This window comes from Oryctolagus cuniculus, chromosome 8, assembly GCF_051225735.1.
Source record: "Oryctolagus cuniculus isolate XC-2025 breed Fujian yellow rabbit chromosome 8, ASM5122573v1, whole genome shotgun sequence".
Lineage (NCBI taxonomy): Eukaryota > Metazoa > Chordata > Mammalia > Lagomorpha > Leporidae > Oryctolagus > Oryctolagus cuniculus.
The window spans coordinates 70,949,998-70,972,290 of record NC_142874.1 but is presented as its reverse complement, the minus strand read 5'-3'; the positions used below and the strand labels follow the sequence as shown (position 1 = coordinate 70,972,290).

The window sequence follows — 22,293 nt, the reverse complement described above, 5'->3', positions numbered from 1 at the left end:
GATTGTTTTTTGCCACCGTGTCATTGATGGCCCATTCTTTCTGATCTCACTCTCAGAGATCTTTCATTTAGGTTTTTGGTTTTTGTTTGTTTGTTTTGGGTTTTTTTGTTGTTTTGTTTTGTTTGCCAGAGTGTCTTGGCTTTCCATGCCTAAAATACGCTCATGGGCTCTTCAGCCAGATTCGAATGCCTTAAGGGCTGATTCTGAGGCCAGAGTGCTGTTTAGGACAGCTGGCATTCTACGAGTCTGCTGTGTATCCCACTTCCCATGTTGGATCATTCTCTCCCTTTTTTATTCTGTCAGTTTGCATTAGCAGACACTAGTCTTATTTGTGTGATCCCTTTGATTCTTAGACCTATCAGTGTGATCAGTTGTGAACTGAAATTGATCACTTGGACTAGTGAGATGGCATTGGTACATGCAATCTTGATGGGATTGTATTGGAATCCCCTGGCACATTTCTAACTCCACCATTTGGGGCAAGTCCGATTGAGCATGTCCCAAATTGTACATCTCCTCCCCCTCTTATGCCTACTCTTATATTTAACAGGGATCACTTTTCAGTTAAAATTTCAACACCTAAGAATAAATGTGTGTTGATTACAGAGTTCAACCAGTAGTATTAACTAGAACAAAAAAAATATTAAAAGGGATAAAGTATTAAATTGTACATCAACAGGACATATTCAGTCTAGCTCTACCCTTTGTTTAATTTGTTTATTATTTGCCTTCCAGTCCATTGATTTCCCCAATCATCTGCATTGTTTCTTACCCTTACTCTTCAGCTTTCAGTTGTAGATTTTAGACTTTCTTTCCTACTATAAGAATTTACAGTTACTAATTTTTTTATAATCACTACCTTAAATGTATTCTACTAATCTTGATGTGTCAGCTTTTGATTATAACTCAGTTTATTCTGGTTATATTATAACCAGTTTACTCTGGTTATTTCCTTTGTAATTTCCTCTTTTATTAGGACTTATTTTAAAATGTGCTTTAGGATTTCCATGTTTTGGGGGCTTTCTTCTCTGTCTCATTATTCATTCCTAATTATGTGGTCAGGGGAATACTCTAAGGTTTCAGTCCTTTTGAATTCATTGAACATTTTTTTATGGCCATTATGTAGCTATCTTACATATCAATAATCAGATCAAAGGGGCTAGTAGTCTTGGTCAGAGTCTTCTATCCAGATTTGTTTCTAGATCTATCAATTGCTAAGATAGAGGTGTTAAAATCTATTGTAATTATATAACTATCATATGTTTATCCCATTAATCATGTCAATTTTGGCTTTATATATTTTCAGCCTGTATTTTTAGGATATGCATGTCAAGAACTGGAGATGCTAGGAATTTTCCCTATTTGAAAGCTAACAAGTTAAGTCTGCCATAATTTCCTGAAAGCTAGCAAAATACATCAAATTCTTGGGTCAGAGACAAAGACAGCTTGTTAGTCACAGAACATCATCTTTTGAATATGTGCTAAATTCTAATTCCCACTAAAACCACATAGGGATTAACTGTTTTTATTTTATGTGGTGTTTTATGGTGGCCCTAGGTGCATTTTCAGGGTATTGTTTTGTATTAGTTTGTTTTTGTTTTTGTTTTTGTTTTTGTTTTTGTTTTGACAGGCAGAGTGGATAGTGAGAGAGAGACAGAGAGAAAAGTCTTCCTTTTTGCCGTTGGTTCACCCTCCAATGGCTGCCACGGCTAGTGCGCTGCGGCTGGCACACCGCGCTGATCCAAGGCAGGAGCCAGGTGCTTCTCCTGGTCTCCCATGGGGTGCAGGGCCCAAGCACTTGGGCCATCCTCCACTGCCTTCCCAGGCCACAGCAGAGAGCTGGCCTGGAAGAGGGGCAACTGGGACAGAATCCGGCGCCCCGACCGGGTCTAGAACCCGGTGTGCCGGCACCGCTAGGTGGAGGATTAGCATAGTGAGCCACGGCGCCGGCCTTGTATTAGTTTTTTATTTTCATGCAAGTGTTCTTTTCCTTTATCTGGAAATTATTTTTCCTTCATAATTGAATTATTTTTTTCAGTGGGAAGAGATTTCTGGTATGACATTTTTATTCTTTCAGTACTTTCAAGATGTTATTCTCCTGTTTCTTTTGTTCTCCATTGTTTTGGTTTGAGAATTACGGGTAGTTTGAATCATTGTTCCTTGTATGCAGTCTAGCAGTTTTTAGTGTTTTCATTATCTCTATATTTCAGCAGTTTGACTAATTTTTGGCCCCATATAGAAGTGTTTTCTCCACCCCCTTTTTATTTCCCTCCTGAGATCCTGTGTACATATCCAAGACCTTTTGATATAGTTCCCCAGAATAATCTTTTGGTGTACATTGTATCATTTCACCTTCCTAATTAATACCCTCCAGTGACTTCCCATTGGGAACATTCCCATGCTCTTTGCCAAATCTTTCAAGGCCTTACAATCTACCTAAGTGTCTCTGACCTCGTTTCCTACCTCTTTTCTCTTTATTCACTATACTTCTACCATATTGGATTTTTTTTTTTCCTTTCCTAGGAACATGCCAGTTATTGTTATTACCTTTACACTTCTAATTCCTTTTTTGTTGAATGCTCATCCAGAAGATTTTTAAGCTGCCCCATTCCCTCAGGAGGAACATACACACACATTTAGGACATAAGTCTCCTTTTTAATGGTGTTATTGAGATACAATTCACATTCCATAAAATTCATTAATTGATTTTTAAATATAATCTCATGTATGTTTGTCCATCACCACAGTCCATTTTATACATATCTTACTTGTGCTGTTTCCAAAATCAAGAACAATGTCTTGTATGTAATAATATCCTCAATAAATTTTTCTGAATGCATGATTTTATTACTTCTAAAGTAATGTAGGTATTTATATTGAGTAAAATATTAGAGAAGTTGATTGACTGCATCCAGCTGTAGTCATACTCTTATTATCAGAGCTTGATATTTTGAGGCCTCATTGAAACAGCTAACATTTTAATCCACATATTAGGAGTTTTTGAAGGAAATTACAGATTACTTCTGTTGATGTAATGAGTGCAAATTGTATTTACATCTCAAAGAGGGAACAATTTTACCTTTCTTGACAGCTTGACCACTGCTGAAGACCATGAATTCTCCCAGAAATACAGCATTTCAATTTTCAGAAGTGCTCTTGACATGCTTGTTTATATTTTCTAAATAAATTACATAATCTCTACTACTTGCTTCATTTGCTAATTGTGGTACTAATGGGGTCTTCCTCAGATACTGGACCCTGGGTCACTTTGATGTGGAATGTCAGTTCTGAGCCTGGTTAATCCATGTTGCCCCAACTTTTCTCTATAGGCTTTGATGCGGCCTGGAAGAATTGATAGACTCATCTATGTGCCTTTACCAGATGGAGCAACAAGAAGGGAAATATTTAAGCTACAGTTCCACTCTATGCCAATCAGTAACGAGGTTGACTTGGATGAACTGGTCCTCCAAACTGATACATATTCAGGGGCAGAGGTAAGATATTTCTCCCCAAATTACCTTGCTGGGGAAGAAGCAGTGGCTTGGGGTCATTCAGCAGAAGAAACAGCCAGCTGTTTCAAATGCTTGGATAACAAGAAATCTTAAAATTGAATATGTACAACATGACAGATTATCACTAAATTAAGTTGCATTTTATCTGTCTTTATTGTCTTGTTTTTTTTTACCTGTTATATTATTTTTGAAAATAATTTTCATAGATATAGCATATTATGGTGAGAATGATGGAATAGAAATAGATTCTCCTGTTAGGCTTCTTGAAGTAGCAGTTTTCACTCAGGCTTTTCTGAACTTTGGTTTCTTTAGGGTTATCAGATGGAAATGATAGTACAACTTTCTCCATTGTTTTTTCAAGGAGATTATAGAAGCAAAGTTAGGATATCATGAGTATAAGGGGCTTAGCAAAGTAAATGCATAAATCTACTTGTATATTAAGGGAGATTCTCATAAAAATGGTAAAAGGGGCATTTATACTTAAGTGTGAAGATACATTCTCAGCAAGAACTTCAAGACCTCTGTGAAAATGTTAAAATAACTTTTATGTATAATACATGAGTAGTTTTTACTTGCTTTAGCAGCTCTTTGCTTCGGATGTTTTATTTGCATAAGAAAACTCCATTAAATGATTGTGCAACTTTCCTATACACACTTCTTAACAAAAGGACTAACTATATACCGCAGTACCAAAATAGCTCTGAATAATACTGATTCAGATTTGTACTGGAAAATTAATATTTTTAAAGTAAGAAATTATCCAGTAGGTCATGATTCTACATTGTTTTGCTTGTGATTGTTTTCATTCATCTTCTGTGAAAACCAAAGAGATTAACACATTACAAATCATTGATGGTATTTGGAAGTGTAAGGTAGGTAACTTTATGTGTGGGGTGTTAATTAAAATTATCTTGGTCATATCTAATAACAACTACCAAAATAAATGCCTAGCTGTTGTTTTGCCTTAAGAACTCTGGATATTTGGTTTTCTTCCTTTGAATTTTTCTTCTTCATTGGGGAAAAAAGCCGTCTACAAAGCAGCTTGCGAAGCAGTTTGCAGCACATGCACCTTTCAGTCCTATCTGAAGCAGTAATCTTTACAGGCAGCTCCTTGGCATGACCTTGAAGCAAGTTCAAGTGAACGTGCAGTTACTGTTAAATGACTGCTCTAGGATTTCTAGAATTTAATTTTTGATGTGAGACTAAAGGCTGGCATACTGTATATGATACAATAATTTATAGGAAACAGCAAGGAGAAGAAACCATAAATCTTTCACTTGAGTAAAGTGGAAGAACAGTTAGCAAGGTATAAATGTGCCTTTCTCACTTTGAAGTAATTCATGGTAGTAACTTAGATGTGGAAAACAAAAATAAAACTCACTGAGATTGTGTCTGACTAAAAGGAAAAAATTCATTTGGTGCCAGCAGTTATTGTACCAGCTTGCTTAGTTCTTCTCTAGTACATCTTATTTGATCAAAAATGTAAACACACTTATGATTACTTTTATATCAGATCTTCTAAGAATGGTTACAGGAAAAGTAGCTGAAAATTCTGTCTTTCCTTTAATTACATTACATTAATTTTATAATGTATGGATGGGGGAGGGACATCCTCTGTAGTCCTGTTATAATCAGCAACTTCATAGACATTTTATCCCACAGAGATATTCCAGTCATTCTGTAGTTTTAAGTTTGGATGGGACAGGCTTCTTCCATGTTGAGTTGGTTTTTTTTTTCTCTTTTTGGTCTGAATGGTGAGGCAGTTCACACAGGTTTGTGAGGAAAACATTACCATTTTTTACTTAAAAATCCATAAATAGGAAAAGTTAGGACAGGTAAAACCTAGCTTCATATAAAATATAAGAGCTCATCTTCTTTATCTTTGTCTTTTCATCAGAATGAAAATTATGCTACAATGCTTGAAAGCTTGAAAGTCAAAATTAGTTTTGATTTTTTTAATAGTAAAGTGAATTCAAAGCCAAAAACCTCAGTTACATGACTCCTACAGACTCGATGCTTTGCATCCACTAATGTATTTATTTCTTCCCTCCAGCAAATACCATATCCTTCAGCACTGAACCCGTAGTACATGTTAGCAAACACAAGGTAAACTACAAAGGAAAAGATTTAAACTTTGTATGTGGGAAAAGTAGACTTCCAGTTGTCATGTGTCCTAGGAAGAGCTTGGTGACTTTGTAGCAGTGCACCCTGCAACAAGCACAGTCACATTCCTGGGGTTGGAATTGGCAACTTTTGCAAAAAATTTAGGATATTGATCAGAGTTCCCAGAACTCTTAATTGTTTTTTAGAAATAAAATATTTAAGTAGGGAGAAACTTTTCTGTTTTCAGTTAAAGCCTTGTAGAGGATGATTGAGATGGAGGTGATACTAGTGCTTTTAATGACTAGGTATGGGGGAGGTTACTTTAAAAATATTTTCTTTTCTTTATGAAAAAACAAAAACATTTTACCCAATCAGCATTTTTCCATAAGAAAAAAATAGTCACAGTGTTTTAAATAGCTTCCTATATCTTTACTATGTTACTCCATTTTCTCTGGCTAGAAAAGGTACACAAGAGAGTTGAGCCTTTTTTTTAATATAATTAATTTATTTAATTTGAAAGGCAGAATATGGAGAGAGAGAGATCATCCATCAGCTGATTCACTTCCTAAGTGGCCACAAATGGCTAGGGCTAGGCCAGGCTGAAGCCAAAAGCCAGGAGCTTCATCTAGGTCACCCACGTGGGTACAGGAGTCTAAGCCCTTGGGCCATTTTCTGCTGCTTTCCCAGATGTGTTAGCAGGGAGCTAGATCAGAAGTGAAACAGCCCGGACAAGAACCGGTGCCCCTGTGGGGTGCCAGGTGCTTCTGGTGGTAGCTTAACCTGCTGTACCACAATGCCAGCCCCTGAAGGATTCTTTAAGCCTCATGAAGATTACAAGATCACCAGTAGGAGGCACACTGTAGTCAGTAGGGAGCAGTCACCCAGCCAAGGCTGCAGCTGGCAGTGTCTTTGAGCCATCTTTGCTGCTGCCACTTACTACCTTGCGGCTTTGGCCCTCCTCTTCAGCTTCTTGGCTGTAGCTGTCGGTTGATGGAAAAACATGTTGCCATTTAAAAGCAGATGGGAATTCAGCTCAAGAGGAAATAAGTCATTTTTGATCGTAACTATTGTTTTCTTTTGCTTTGTTTTTTGTTTTTTTTTTAAGTTATTTGTAGCAGATTCCACTTCATTTATTCATTTGTCTTTTGTCAAATGATCCTTAGTACAGAAAACATTTATCTCTGACAGGAAATCAGTTGTCACAAATATGTGCACATGACCTTTACCATTACTGACCTCATGGCCTGTATGCCCTGTATTCAATGAGTAAAATATGTAACTTCCTCTTTAATTTGGATTGAATATTTATTTGCATTTGTAAGTTACCCTTTTTTGGTAGATTACTTCATGAAGTCAAATTGATAGTGCAGTTTATATAAGAGTCAGATTATCAACTATCCATGGCAATTATAGTAGGTATTTCATATATCCAAATCTGAGAATTCAACTTCTAAGAAAGGCAATGGGGCAGAATTTTGGTGTTGCAGTTAAATAGGCCTTTAAAGGAATCATAGCTCTTTATTTCAGGATGGTTTTAGGCAAGTTATTTATTGCCTTTGAATTTCAGTTGCCCCATTTGTAATATCTCTGTATGAATGAACTTGTCTTTAGTGTTAAATGAAGTAACAGTTTAAAAGCACCAAGACACAATGCCTGGCACATAAAAAATGGATCATGGGTATTATTTCCCTTCATTCTTTCTCCCTTTTATCAGTGTTGCATAAGATAGGAACAAGATAGGAATGTGTTGCTTTTTCTTTTTTTAAAAGATATATCTAGTTATTTATTTGAAAGGCAGAGTTACAGAGAGAGAAAAGGAGAGTCAGAGAGAAAGATCTTCTGTCTGCTGGTTCACTCCTCAAATGGCTGCAATGGCCATAGCTGGGCCCATCCAAAGGTAGGTGCCAGGAGTTTCTTCTGGGCCTTCCACATGGGTGCACCGGTCCAAGTACTTGGGCTGTCTTCTGCTGCTGTCCCAGGCCATTAGAAGAGAGCTGGATCCGAAGAGGAGCAGCGGGGCCGGCGCCTTGGCTCACTTGGTTAATCCTCCGCCTGCAGCACTGGCATCCCACATGGGTGCCGGTTCTAGTCCCAGTTGCTCCTCTTCCAGTTCAGCTCTCTGCTGTAGCCCAGGAGGGCAGTGGAGGATGGCCCAAGTGTTTGGGCCCTGCACCAGCATGGGAGACCAGGAGGAAGCATCTGGCTCCTGGCTTCGGATCGTCGCAGCACCGGCCGAAGGGCCAACCAACAGAAGGAAGACCTTTCTCTTTGTCTCTCTCTCTCACTGTCTAACTCTGTCAAATAAATTAAAAAAAAAAAAAAAAAAAAAAAGAGGAGCAGCTGGAACTTGTACCAGTGCTCAAATGAGATGCTGGCACTGCAGGCAGAGGCTTAACCTGCTATGCCAGAGCACCGGCTCTGGGACTGTGTTCTTACTGCCTCAATAACCAGGTAAATAATTTATGTAAAAGCTGAATAATAATTGAGTTTGCCTCCTATATTTAAGATGTAAAACTTTGCATACTGTAGTGACTTTAGTGTCATCTCAGCAATACAGCTTTAGAAGGTCTTTTAAAAGCAACTTATTAGATTTAACTACATCTCACACTAAATTTTTAATGTCTCCACTTAATGTAAACTTACATCTATTTATTCCTGTTTTGTTAGAAATGTCTGTCTTAACCTTGAATTCTGTTTTGTAGTCTGCATCCTCGTGGGTCTAATAAAAGTTGAAAATCTTCATGCCAGCTTTACATTTAAAAAATCACCTTTTAGTGTGCCTCATTAATTCAAGAAGGGTTCTATTCACTGTGAACAAGCTATTATAGCTAATAAAAAGGGAACTTTAAATCACTTTTCTATCTTGGTGATTAACAGTCCTTCTGACATCTTCTCTTTTTTCTCCCTCACAGTGGAAACAGAATGAGCAATTATAACCATTTAGAATATCTGCACTCTTCCTCCCTGAAATCTTCTTGAGACAGTGTTTCCCAAACTAAAAAATCAGCATAGATATTCAAACTTGGCCAATCTATCCAACAGCACATCTGAGACAGGAATAAGGATCCTAAAGCAGGACAGACACCTTTTTCTCCACTTACTGCACTTGCTGTTCTAGGAAGCAGCTGGCAGCAATGTCTGTATCTCCAAATTGGAACAGAGTACCACTGTACTTACTAGCAGCTTGCTGTGGACTGTCTGCCACCTGTTTTTCCTGTCAAATCGGAAACTGTCCTGGGAGTTGGTCCTGCTCTAACCAACTGGTCTACTGTTCGTCAGCCTTTCTTTGTTGCCTCTTTACCTCTTCCACTGCAAAGAAAGGAAAATTTTGCCTGCTCATTGATTCTAGGACCTCTTTTTTTTTTTGTTTTGACTGTTTTGGGTTTGTTTTTGAGACCTTTGGTTACTCTGTTTTTGGAGGCACTAGGATAAAATGTGTTATAAAATGGAAATATGCAGTAGTTGATTTTTTTTCCCCTTACGCTCTGTCTTAGGAAAGGAAGGTTACAAAGTTATAACTTTGTTGATTATAACATAGTTTTGAAACTTTAAATATATGAAGATATAGCATATTTTAGAGTCTATATGTTTCTAAACTTCAACTTCTTAAATTGGCAACAAAAGTACACTAACTCAGCTTACCTGAGGCTATTTTAGATAGGATGTTTACACCAAAGCAAATTATCCTCCAGAACACCTTGTGCTGCCATACCTGTTTTACTGACTCCTTGCCAAGTTCTTAAACTGCTGTCAGCTTGCAGGATGCGTTAGTCAGAAAGGAAATGCATGTTGGATGAGAGACTGGCTAGCAACAAACTCCATGTGGCATTCTTTAACCACATATGGGATCCCCTTCGTAGGGAACAAGTATGTCCAGGTGATGAGTTAATCAGGACCTACCTGATAATCTAGTCCCCAGGGTGATCTCCAAGGTAAATCTGTATTTATGGGGAATTACTTAAGCCAATGATAATGCTGATTTGAACATTTTAATATTCTACCTTGTTTCTTCTCTACCAAATTCTTAGTCTATTTCCTCATGCTGTTTCACTAAAATTGTTGTATACAGTATTTAATCTATGCTGTTTCATCTTTATTTTTTATTAATCTCTTAAAGATTTATTTGAAAGAGTTACAGAGAGAGAATTCTTCCATCTGCCACTTCACTTCCCAAGTGGCCACAATGGCTGGAGCTAGGCCAGGCCTAAGCCAGGAACCAGCAACTTCTTCCTAGTCTCCCACAAGTGCAGGGGCTCAACACTTGGGCCATCTTCTGCTGCTTTCCCATGCACCTTAGCAGAGAAGCTGGATTGGAAGCAGGCATTCAAACCAGTGGCCATATGGGATACCAGCGCTGCATGCGGCAGCTTTACCTGCTACCTACAATGCCACCCCTGCTTTTTCATCTTTAAAAAGTGACAACATTTGGGAATTCTATGACTTTGGCCTAAAACAAGCTTATAGAGAGCTACTGGTAAATGTATGTAACCAAAAACAAGGAGAAACATGTGGTCCATGAAATAGTTCAACACAGAAGGCAGGTGAGGAGGGGTGCCCAAGGTGATGTTGAAGAGAAATCCCAGAAAAGACATTGTTAATCTCTATAAAAGTTGACAAGGAAACTCATTTTTATCAGGTTGTCACATTTAACTGACATTACTTGTCAATTGAGAAGAAAGAATAAGAAAGACTAGCAGGTGAAGATTATATCAGCTATACTTGAGAATTATAAAAGCAAAATATTATCTCAAGAAACACTTAAAAATTCTTTCTGCCTCCACATTCCAATGCAGAGCTTTGTTTCTTCCTGAAAACTTTATCTTATAACTCACTGTTACTTTCTATTAATTTTAAAACTACACATAAGTCATTTCTAAGATTTTAGTAGCAGAACCTTTTTCCCTCCCTCCCTGAAATAAAACCTTATATCTCAAGCAACAATGAATGCTTTGGTTGGGGGCCTGTCCCATTTTCATACATTTTCCTTCATGTGCTGTGACCTCTGAGAAGCCTTGGAGACTGTGAAAGAGTTTACAAACTGCTCTGGCAAATATGCATGCGAAACTCATGGTGTGTTTCATTCTTGTTTCTCAGAATAGTGATGTGAGTACTAACTTGTTTCATGAACCTGCAGATGGAAAACATTGTGCTGCTGCTTGTATGGGGAGGTTGTATATATGTGAAATACACACTGAAATTCCATCGTTTTCTTTATAAAATATTTATTTGAAAGACAGTCACATAGGGAGGGAGGGAGGGAAATGGGGGGAGAGAGAGAGAGAAAGAGAGAGAATGAATCTTCCATCTGCTTGTTCACTCTCCAAATGGCCTCAATGGCCAGAGCCAGTATTTTTCTGAGTCTTCCATGTGGGTGCAGGGCCCCAAGGACTTGGGCTGTTCTCCCCTGCTTTCCCAGGCCATTAGCAGAGCTGGGTGGAAAAAGGAGCAGCAGGGACTCGAACCAGCACCCATATGGGATGCTGACGCTGCAATCCCAGGCTTTAACCCACTGTGCCACAGCGCCAGCTCCTGAATTCCATCTTGACAAGTTTGCAGTTACCTGAATATAATCTATTTTTATAAGAAATCTTTTTGCCTCCATTTTGAATAAAAATCACTCCAGTTTTTACACTTCTGACTTTCTAAAATTTAAAATAAGTAATTCATATTCTTTTCCCTTGTAAGAAGAAGGTAAGACAAACATGAAACATCCAAATAGCACTGTTTTGTGGTAAAAGAGTTTACATTCAAGTGTTCCTTATAACTTACTTTTTGTTCCTCTTTTTCTCATAAGATGTATTTATTTATTTATTTGAAAGGTAGAGTTGTAGAGAGGGAGACGTGAATTTACATACCATCCTTGTGCAAGGGATATACAAATCTTCTCGTTCACTTTTCATATATGTGCTGCCAAGGTGAGCACTTTCTTCCTCTGATTGCTCTCCCTTTTCCTCTTTCACCCTGTTTAAAAAATACACATATTGGCTGGTGCCGCGGCTCACTTGGCTAATCCTCCGCCTGCGGCGCTGGCACACCGGGTTCTAGTCGCGGTTGGGTTGCCGGATTCTGTCCTGGTTGCTCCTCTTCCAGTCCAGCTCTCTGCTGTGGCCCGGAAGTACAGTGGAGGATGGCCCAAGTGCTTGGGCCCTGCACCCGCATGGGAGGCCAGGAGGAAGCACCTGGCTCCTGGCTTCGGATCCGCGCAGCGTGCCGGCTGCAACATGCCGGCCTCCGCAGCCATTCCAGGGAGTGAACTAACAGCAAAGGAAGACCTTTCTCTCTGTCTCTCTCTCACTGTCTAACTCTGCCTGTCAAAAAAGAAATACACATACTGATTTATCTTTAAGTTTAAGTAACTTCCTCGATACAATCTCTTCCTGTATTAACTAAAAGGTGGGGTTAAAGAATCAAAAGATGAGTTAATGCTATGAGAATCTGAGCTTTTCCGGGATGTCTGTCACATCAGAGTTGAATCTGCCTGCTTACCTTGAAAATGCTAAAGATAAAGTAATAGAGCGTGGTGGTTCAGTCTGAAAATGATTTCTTTCATTGGTGAGTATTAAAAATGCCCTTGTACCTTTACTACTTGTGTACCTTTTGGGCAAGGTAGTCCATTTTGTGAACTGGTTAGTGTTTAATAGTTTGTAATGTTTCACAGAGTTTAAGTTCACATTGCTTCCCCATTCACCCACTCCTTCTCATTTTTCAACTAAATAATGCAGAAAACACAGTCAATGCAGTTAATGGGAAAAATAACACTTTAAAACCGCCACCTTTTATATCGCTACCTGTAATTTTTGAGAATGAAAACCTCGAGAAGTACAAATCTTGGTCAGCAAATTATTTTGACCTGAAGCTTCATCAAGGTACAATTAAAAGAACACTGAATCATGGCCAGAGATGTTATTATCTTCTTACACTCAACCTAAAAAGCAGGTGCACAGATTATCATTTCAATTCAGAGGCTATGGTTTTTTCTTGATAACCAAGAAAAAAATCAGTTATATTTGAAATCCACCAGCAATCCAGTGTTTTTATCCCTCAGTTCTCTAAAGACAATTGTGTGTGTGTGTGTGTGTGTGTGTGTGTAACAGTTAGGAGGATCCTTTTGTTAAGAGTTGAAGACCCCTGTTAATTCCAGTCAGGGGCACAGCTTTATAGGGGTCCATGTGATTATTACCAAGGGTTTTACGCTGTTCTCTCCCCCTTGTGGGCTTGTTTGGTGACCCACTTACCAGCCTCCTTTCCTTTACATTACCTTAGATGGCTCATGACTTGAAGGATGCTGACCCCTCTAATTAATCTTCTCTCTCAGTCTCATTTGTTTTCTAGCTGGTATGCCTGTGAGAAGAGAATTCCCAGGGTATTTGAGACTGTTGTCTATCTGATAGGGCCATGATGCACATATATTTGAATAGATTGGGTGTTTTAAAGTTGTATTTATTCAAAATGCAGAGTGACAGAGAAAAGGGGAGAGACAGAGAGAGATCGTCCATCTGCTGGTTAACTTCCCAGATTCCCACAACAGCTGAGGCTGTACCGGGCTGGAGCCAGGAGCCGGGAATTCCATCCAGGTCTCTGATATGAGTGGCAGGAACCTAAATATATGGGCTGTGATCTGCTGCCTTCTAGGTGCTTTAGCAGGAAGCTGGATGAGAACCAGAGACAGAAGCAGAACTTAATCCCAAACACTTAAATATGGAATGCATCCCAAGCAGCCGCCTAATTCAGTTCACCACAATGCCCACCCTAGATTTAAGTTTTTTGTTTACCATTGGTAACTTATACTGGAAAGACTTCCTGACCCTACAGATAAAATTCTGTACTGGTTATTATTTTTAATATATCCCTGGGTTTTTTTCATGTCCCAAAATGATGTTGAGATTATGGTTTTCACACAATTATTGTCAGGTGTTTAAATTTAACTGAAAATTGATCCATGTTAAAAATAAGAGTGGGAATAAGAGAGGGAGGAGATGTACAGTTTGGCACACACTCACTCAGACTTACCTCTAATGACAGAGCTAGAAACGTGCCATGGGACTCCAAATTCCATTAAGTTGGCATGTACCAATGCTATCTTACTAGTTAAAGCGATCATTTTAAATTCATAATTGATCATAACGATAGGATTAAGTGTCAAAGGGATCACATAAGCAAGACTAGTGTCTGCTAATAATAACTGATAGAATTAAGAGGGAAAGAACGATCCAACATGGGAAATGGGATACATAGCAGACTCATAGAATGGCAGATGCCCTAAACAGCACTCTGGCCTCAGAATCAGCTCTTAAGGCATTTGGATCCAGCTAAAAAAACCCATGAGAGTTTCTCAGGCATGGAAAGCCAACAAACTGTGGCAAAAAATGACCTAAATGAGTGAGAGAACAGTAGAAAGAAGAATGACCTATGAGTGAGATAGCAGTAGAAAGAAGGGGTCATCAAAGAAGGAGGTATCTTTCTCTGAAGGGAGGAGAGAACTTCCACTTTGATTATGGCTTTGTCTAAATAAGGTCGGAGTTTGTGAACTCAAGAGGCTTCCATAGCCTTGGCAGATTACTGACAAGAGCCTTGGGTGATTGCTGACGTCATAAAAAAAGAGTGTCAGTTGTTATTTAATCAACAACAGGAGCCACTGTGTACTTAATCCCCGTGTGGGATCTCTGTCCTTTATGTGTTGTACTATGTGAATTAACAGTAAAACTAGTATTCAAACAGTGCTTTATACTTTGTATGTCTGTGTGAGTGCAATCTGTTGAATTCTTTACCTAGTATATACTAAGTTGAACTTCTGTATATAAAGATCATTAAAAATGAATCTTAATGAAGAATGGGATGGGAGAGGGAGTAGGAGATGGAATGGTTTTCAGGTGGGAAGGTGGTTATAGGGGGGAAAACCTCTGTAATCTAAAAGTTATACTTTTGAAATTTATGTTTATTAAATAAAAGTTTCTTAAAAAAAGAGATTATGCTTTTCTCATTGGCACATGAGTAAGATTTACTTATACTGATTTTGAAAGATTCAGAATAATCAGTATTTCATGTGCTAAAATTGTTGACATTAATAATAATACACTGTAGTACCCAATGAAATTCTTTGAGAAGTTGGCAAGAATGATGTCTCCCATCAACTTGGAAATGCTTCTACCAGTCAGGAAATGCAATACAAAATTTCATCACTCTTTCCTGATGTTCAGATAATACCAGTAGTTAGGGTGAAACTGTTGAGCTTCTGTCTGCTAGAAAATGTTTTGCTTTCCATTTTTCAGAGGTAACTGTTGACAGATATAATCCATCCTCTCTTTATAGATGTGATGAAAATAACACTGTGAGCTAAGCAGACCTCTTCTAAATATACAAGAAGTCCATCTTTCGGTTTTTACTATTTACAAAATTTGGTACACACAGGTGTATCTTGAACCCTTGGAGTTTGCCTTCTCATTTCTTCTTGTTGGTTTGCAGCTTGGTGATAATCATTCCTTACTCTCACTCCTCACCCTTGGTTACTATATGGCCATAAAATTTGTTTTTGGATTGCTGGATGTCTCATCACAGAGCCCCACTCAGGAGCTCGTTATTGTCTGGAGAGCTGCTTAAGCAGAACTTGAACTTGAGAAATTAAAGCAAGTTTTAACCAGAAGAGGGACATACCTACCTGTGTATAAGAACATGTGAAACACAAGCATCCCTTGATACTCAAAATTGTATCTACTTGCATTAAGTTAAAAATTATTTTTACTGGGAAACAAACTACAGTAACCATTAGGGTTTCTATTGCCTTTCATTATATATTCAGTATTCAGATACTGTGGGGTTTTTTTTTTAAGATTTATTTATTTATTTATTTGAAAAGCAGAGTTACAGAGAGGCAGAGGGAGAGACTGAGAGAGAAAGAAGCCTTCCATCCGCTGGTTTACTCCCCAAATGACCTCAATTGCTGAAGCTGCGCGAACCAAAACCAGGAGCCAGGAGTTTTTTTTGGGTCTCCCATGTAAGTGCAGGAGCCTAAGGACTTGAGCCATTCTTCCCCTGCTTTTCCAGGCCATAGCAGAGAGCTGGATTGGAAGTGGAGCAGCCGGGACTCAAACCAGCACCCATATGGGATGCCAGCACTGTAGGTGGCAGCTTTACCCACTATGCTACATCCCCCAGATATTGTATTAATATTATAATAGTTTGCTGCAATTTTGTTGAGCATTTACTACTTGCCAAACATAAACATTTTACAATTTCTCTAGTGATTTCTGCTCTTTCTGTTCTACCATGATCCCATCTCACCTGTAGTCTTGCAAGACACTGTAACAGAGTCAACTACAAATTTAATCATCAACCATATTATCTGTGTACAAGAGTTAAGGAAAGGAAGAGAGTAGAGGAAAAACAAATGACAAGAAAAATCTTTAATAAAATTAAAGAAAAAAGGAAAAATATATGGTGTGTTTTCATTTGTTTTAATATATAGATCCTCTAGCTACAGCAAGGACAAAGTAAGAAAGGCTATACTTAACAATTTGTTCTCTTGGCAGTGGCTCATACTAATTATGGCTTATTTTCTCCAATGACATATGTTCCTCTTTGCCTTTGGTTAATACAAGGGTACTTCAGAAGGTTTGTGGTCTAGCAGGCATTGTGGTTAAGCCACCACTTGGAACATCTGCATCCCGTATCAGAGGGCCTCAGATTGATTCCTGCCTCTGCTTCCAATCCAGCTTCCTGCTAATGTGCCTGGGAAGCAGATAATGGCCAAAGTATGTGGGTTCCTACCACCCATGGGAGATTTAGATGTGGCTTCTGGCTTTAATCTGGTCCAGCCCCAGCTGTTGGGGCATTTAGGGAGTGAACCAGCAAGTGAAAGATTCATTCTCTCTCTCTCTCTCTCTGTTTTTTTTGTTTTGTTTTGTTTGTTTGTTTGTTTTTTTATTTTTGACAGGCAGAGTGGATAGTGAGAAAGACAGAGAGAAAGGTCTTCCTTTGCCGTTGGTTCACCCTCCAATGGCCGCCGCGGCCGGCGCACCACGCTGATCTGATGGCAGGAGCCAGGTGCTTCTCCTGGTCTCCCATGGGGTGCAGGGCCCAAGTACTTGGGCCATCCTCCACTGCACTCCCTGGCCACAGTAGAGAGCTGGCCTGGAAGAGGGGCAACCGGGACAGAATCCAGAGCCCCGACCAGGACTAGAACTCGGAGTGCCGGCGCCGCAAGGCGGAGGATTAGCCTAGTGAGCCGTGCTGCCAGCTCTCTCTGTTTTTAATCACTCATATTTTCCCAAATCTGCTTTCCTAAGAGATCTGGACTGTGGGAGGAATTACTTGTTTAATGTTGTACTAGTCATCCATTAGTATGAGCATTGGTAATGGTAGTACAAAGGATTGTCAAAAATTCATAGAAAATGCATATTATGAAAAAAACTAACTGAATTTCAAGTTTTCTACATCAGAATAAACTTTTTGAATTCCATTTTCTATGAACTTTTTAAAAAAGATTTACTTATTTATTTGAAAGGTAGAATTAGAGGCACAGGTTGGGTGGAGGGTCTTCCATCCACTGGTTCACTCCCCAAATTGCTGCAACAGCTGGAGCTTGGCCAATGAGGAGCCAGGAGCTTCTTCTGGGTCCCCACATGGGTGCAGAGCCCCAAGGACTTATGCCGTCTCGTACTGCTTTGCCAGGCCATTACAGGGAGCTTAAACCAGCACCCATATGGGATGCTGGCACTACAGGTGGCGGCTTTCCCCGCTATGCCACAGCACTGGCCTCGATATTATTTCTTAAGCTTGAGAAATCACTAGCCCTCTTAAAGGAGAAAAACAAAACATTTTAATAGGCTCGCAATAGTGCTTTATTTTGTTTTATCTACTTAAATATGTAGAAACACAATAGTAACCTTGAACCCCTCCATTTGTTCTTAAATTACTATAAAACAAAGCAGATTTACAGACTAATGACTAAAGAACTCAACCAAATATAGATAAATAAATATATTCATAATATATATGGTGATAGTGATATATAGTAGCTTTACTGAAACACAGGGCTTGCTGTATGAGTAGAATACAGTAATTGCAGCAGTGACATAATTCAGTTTGCCCCAAAAGTCTTATAGTAACAATTAGTACATATTGAATATTATTCTGTGTATTTTTTTTAATGGCTATAGTATTTTAGCTCTCCCCATTAAAGAAAGTATATTTTTCTACTTTCTGAAGGTGGCCTGACCTTGTTTGGAACTTGGCCTTGACCAATAGCAATGTGGCAAAAATAATTCAGTCCTTTCAGAAAAATGACACTGTAGGCTATATAAAATAAAATGTCATTGGTTCATGAAGGACACCTGGGAACACTAGAATGTAAAACAAAAGTGACTTGTTAAGGGCTCTAGAAGGAGGGTAAAGAGCTGATCTGAAAATGGGTGGTAAGATGTTACTATAAATCTCTTTCAAGAATTTTGAATAAGAAAAATTAGATTGGTAACTAGAGAGAGACTGGTGGAGGCAGGGGGTAGATTGGGAGAGAACTGAGTGTGTTTGTAGGCTGAGAAAGAGGTCAGTAGAGAAAAATGAGTGAAAGTATTCAAGAAAGAGAAATGAGAAAGGGGAAAACTAATGAAGATCACAGATTGAAGTCCTGATCAGAAAAGTTTTGTATTCGGCTGAGAAGAGACCACTGTTCTCTTTGACAGTTAAGGAAGAAAATAAAAAGGATGTACAGATACAGATGATTGTGTATAGTCTGTTCCATGGATCTTTTATTTGACTGAGATTACTGAATCCTACGTAATGAGCCATCATAAGATTGAGGTTTACTATGTTCATATATTGTGCTAAGTACAGAATATGCGAAGTCTCATCCCTCTTTCTAATACACAGAAATCCAAACTCTTGAAAATGTAAGCATGTTGCGTTGGAGGTCCCTATGGATTATCTTAATGGACATGATCATTTAGACTAGTTTTTATTTTACTTTAATTTCTCCTTATTCTATTGAAAATATGATTGCTATAGATCTATTACATAAGGAAAAAGAAAAGCTCTCTGTGAGTGAATAGTCAGATCCTTAAGGAATATTATTCCATTATTAATTAACATAATTTTCTAGACAACAAAATAGGATTGAATATACAGAGAGAGGGAGAGACAGAAATAAAGGTCTTCCATCTGCTGATTCACTCCCCAAATGGCCACAGCAGCCAGAGCTGAGCCATTCTGAAGCCAGGAGTTTCTTCTGAGTCTCCCACATGGGTGCAGGGGCCCAAGCACTTGTGTCATCTTCTACTACTTTCCCAGGCCACGCAGAGAGCTGGATTGGAAGAGGAGCAGCCAGGGCACGAACCGCGACCGTATGGGATGCCTGCGCTTCAGGCAGAGGCTTAGCCTTCTACACCACAGCACCAGCCCCCTCTTAGTGTTCTGACTTACATAATTATAGGTTAGCTAAGAAGCTGTCTATGTTTAGAAGTCTTGTTCACACAATATTTTTAATAAAGTTGAATCTCTACTGTGGTTTTTCTTACTTTCTGACTGACCTGCTTAACAACCTACTCTTATATTCACTGCGACAAAGAATAGTCTTTGTGGTATGTTTGTTGTAACTCAGTGTCATTCTTAAGAGTTTTGTCAGTTATTTTGATACTTGCCTCTTGGCAATCATTTTCCAGAAATGATGCTTTTGTAATACTTTGTTAAAGCTCTAGAATCTTGAGATTGTTATTCAAAGAATGCTAGGAGTACCTAGCCTACAGTTCAGATTTAATAATTGTTTGATGAATGAGAAAGACCAAATACATGCAATTTCATTTTTAAAAAAGATTTATTTATTTGAAATACAGAGTTAGAGAGAGGGAAACACACACACATACTCACACATACATACACACACACGGTGGGGCAGGAGGTAGCCAGAAAGAGCTTTCATCTCCTGCTTCACTCCCCAAATTGGCTACATTGGGCATGGCTGGGAACCAGGAGCCTGGATCTTCATCCAGGTCTCCCACATGGATGACAGGGGCCCAAACTTTCCCAGGCAGCATTAGCAGGGAGCTTAGTGAGAAGTGGAGCAGCCAGAACTCAAACCGGCATTCTTATGAGATGCCAGCATCGAAAGTGGCAGCTTAACCTACTGCACCACTATACTAGCCCCACAATTTCATTTTTGTCAAAGTTTCCTACACTAAAATCTCTCTCATATTGTCTTCATAATATCTGAGGCCATTGAATGTTAATTGTAGTAACATATTTTTATGCGTTCTAGTCACTCAGCAAGGTTGGAGATAAAGAGACCCACTCACTTCCTTTTACCTTGGATATGAGTTGTGATATTTGATGATAAGTTTGGATTGTTGCTGGTTTGGGCAAGGTTCAGGTTAATTATATAAAACGTGCATAATTTTTTAAGCCCTATCATATCCTGTTACCCAATTCTCTGGTACAAATGCTGTAGGCACTGATTTAATCTGGAAATCATAATTGGACTCCCCACTAAAATAGCCCATGTGTTTTGAGAGGCAGTGTGGTAATGAGAGGATGTCATTCCTATAGGAAGGAATGTGAGGCAGGCATCCAGACTGAGGAAACTTCAGTCTGCTTTACCATAGTTCTGCCAGCACTGCAATCTGAAACATTTTGGTCAAGGTCAACTCTACCGATGGTGAGAACGTTCAATGAGAAGAATCCCAGATGAAGTTACTTGATGGGGATGAAGTTACTTGATGGGTCAAGATAAAAAGTCAATTCATGATCGAGGAAGTTGGCTGTTGCTTCTTGAGCTGTGCAGATATATTTGCCTTCACGTTTGCTGCAGTTTGTTTGTTTGTTTGTTTGTTTTTGACAGGCAGAGTGGATAGTGAGAGAGAGAGAGAGACAGAGAGAAAGGTCTTCCTTTTGCCATTGGTTCACCCTCCAATGGCCGCCACGGCTGGCGCGCTGCGGCTGGCACACTGTGCTGATCCGAAGGCAGGAGCCAGGTGCTTTTCCTGGTCTCTCATGGGGTACAGGGCCCAAGCACTTGGGCCATCCTCCACTGCACTCCCGGGCCACAGTAGAGAGCTGGCCTGGAAGAGGGGCAACTGGGACAGAATCTGGCCCCCCGACTGGGACTAGAACCCGGTATGCCAGCGCCGCAAGGTGGAGGATTAGCCTATTGAGCCGCGGTGCCGGCCACAGTTTGTATTTTGATTGAATTATGTTCACCTTGATTTTCTCTGTAGTACTTTTTCTTCACATAGGCCTTTGGATGGTTTTCTGTTTTTCTTCCTGCCTGCCTTCTATTTTTTAAGCACTTCTTGTTTCCACCATTCTTACATCCTCTGTGTTCCAAATAAAATGTAAACAACCACAAACAGCTGCACCCTAAAATATGCCAGTTCACTTTTACAGTAAATTATTTTGTAAGCCCAGAGAAAGCAAATGATGAGCCTCTTGGAGGTGTGGTACAAATTAGTACAAGCACCGTTTGCATAGAGGTGGCCTCTTTGAAACAGCATTACCCAAAATTTTTTTTTTCTTAAGAAATTTGTTCCCTTTGGAGCCAGGAGAATGACCTGGAAAGAAAAGAGGCCTGTGCATATGTCATGCAGAGGACACAATCATATACAATGCTAGGTAATACTATCTTGTGAGATTTAAATGGTTTGTTAGACTCTTATAAGGAGGCAGGTTTTGTCTGATCCAGAAATTTAGTAGAATAGCATTACAGTCCTAGGTCTAGCATTTACTTATTTTATTATATATTATTATATTACACATTATACACATTAAGATCTCTGAGACTCTGAAAGGACAATAGAAATACTTGCAAAGGCATTTTGATGATTAGAAATAATGTATATGGGAATGGACATTTGGCATAGGGTTAAGATGCTGCTTGGGACACCCACATCCCAAATCAGAGTATCTAGATTCAAATCCTACCTCCATTCCTGATTCTACCTTCTTGCTAACATTCCCTGTAGGAGGCCATGGGATGGCTCAAGTTGATGAATCCCTGCAAACCACATGGGAGACCTGGATTAAGTTCCCATCTCCTCACCTGGCCCAACCACAGCTGTTGTGGGCAGTTGGGGGAGTGAGCTAGCAGATAGACAGGAGTGTGCTTGCTCTCCCTTTCCCTTTCTATCTCTCTCCACCTTTCAAATAAGTAAAATTATTTAAAATGCACAGGGCACTTATCATTCCTACTACTACTAATCTAATTTATAGACAGTTGCTGCCCTCTGGAGAATGAACCAGTGGATGGAAGACCTGTCTCTCCTTCTCTCTCTCTCAGTCTTTGAAATAAATTAAAATCTTTTCAAAAAAAAAAAAAGGTCAAGTGATTAGCACCCTTAATTTCCCCTGCCATGTTATAGAACTTATTCACAAATTCCAGGGATTAGGAGAATGGATTTGGGGGTAGGGCGGTTCTTATACTGCCTACCACAATAATAACCAAAGACAGTTTTTCATAGCATTCTACTTTCTTTGATAATCATAAAAAACTAGCAAGTACAAGTCAACTGGTATCAAAATTTTCAGATCTTAGTGTTTTTATTTTTCTTTTTGGATCTGCTATTAGTTTAAAATTCATTGATTCTTCTTCATCTCATCTAATGGATGCAGAAAACTTTTTTCATTTTATTTATTTGAAAGAGTTACAGAGATAAAGGGAGAAACAGAGAGAGGTCTTCCATCTGCCGCTGATTCATT

General features: G+C 39.1%; 1 protein-coding gene and 1 pseudogene across 6 annotated transcripts in view; one reads left to right on the top strand and one right to left on the bottom strand.

Moving 5' to 3' along the window:
* The window catches only part of AFG2A (AAA ATPase AFG2A), a 307,467-nt gene that overhangs the window by 251,754 nt on the left and 33,420 nt on the right, over window positions 1-22,293 (top strand). For all 6 annotated transcript variants that reach the window (XM_051819827.3, XM_002717260.6, XM_070047622.2 and 3 more), the window contains one exon: window positions 3,331-3,495. In XM_051819827.3, the coding sequence (XP_051675787.3) occupies window positions 3,331-3,495 (165 nt within the window). The remainder of the gene's footprint in view (window positions 1-3,330; window positions 3,496-22,293) is intronic.
* Window positions 11,440-11,539, bottom strand: LOC149125046 (U6 spliceosomal RNA; annotated as a pseudogene).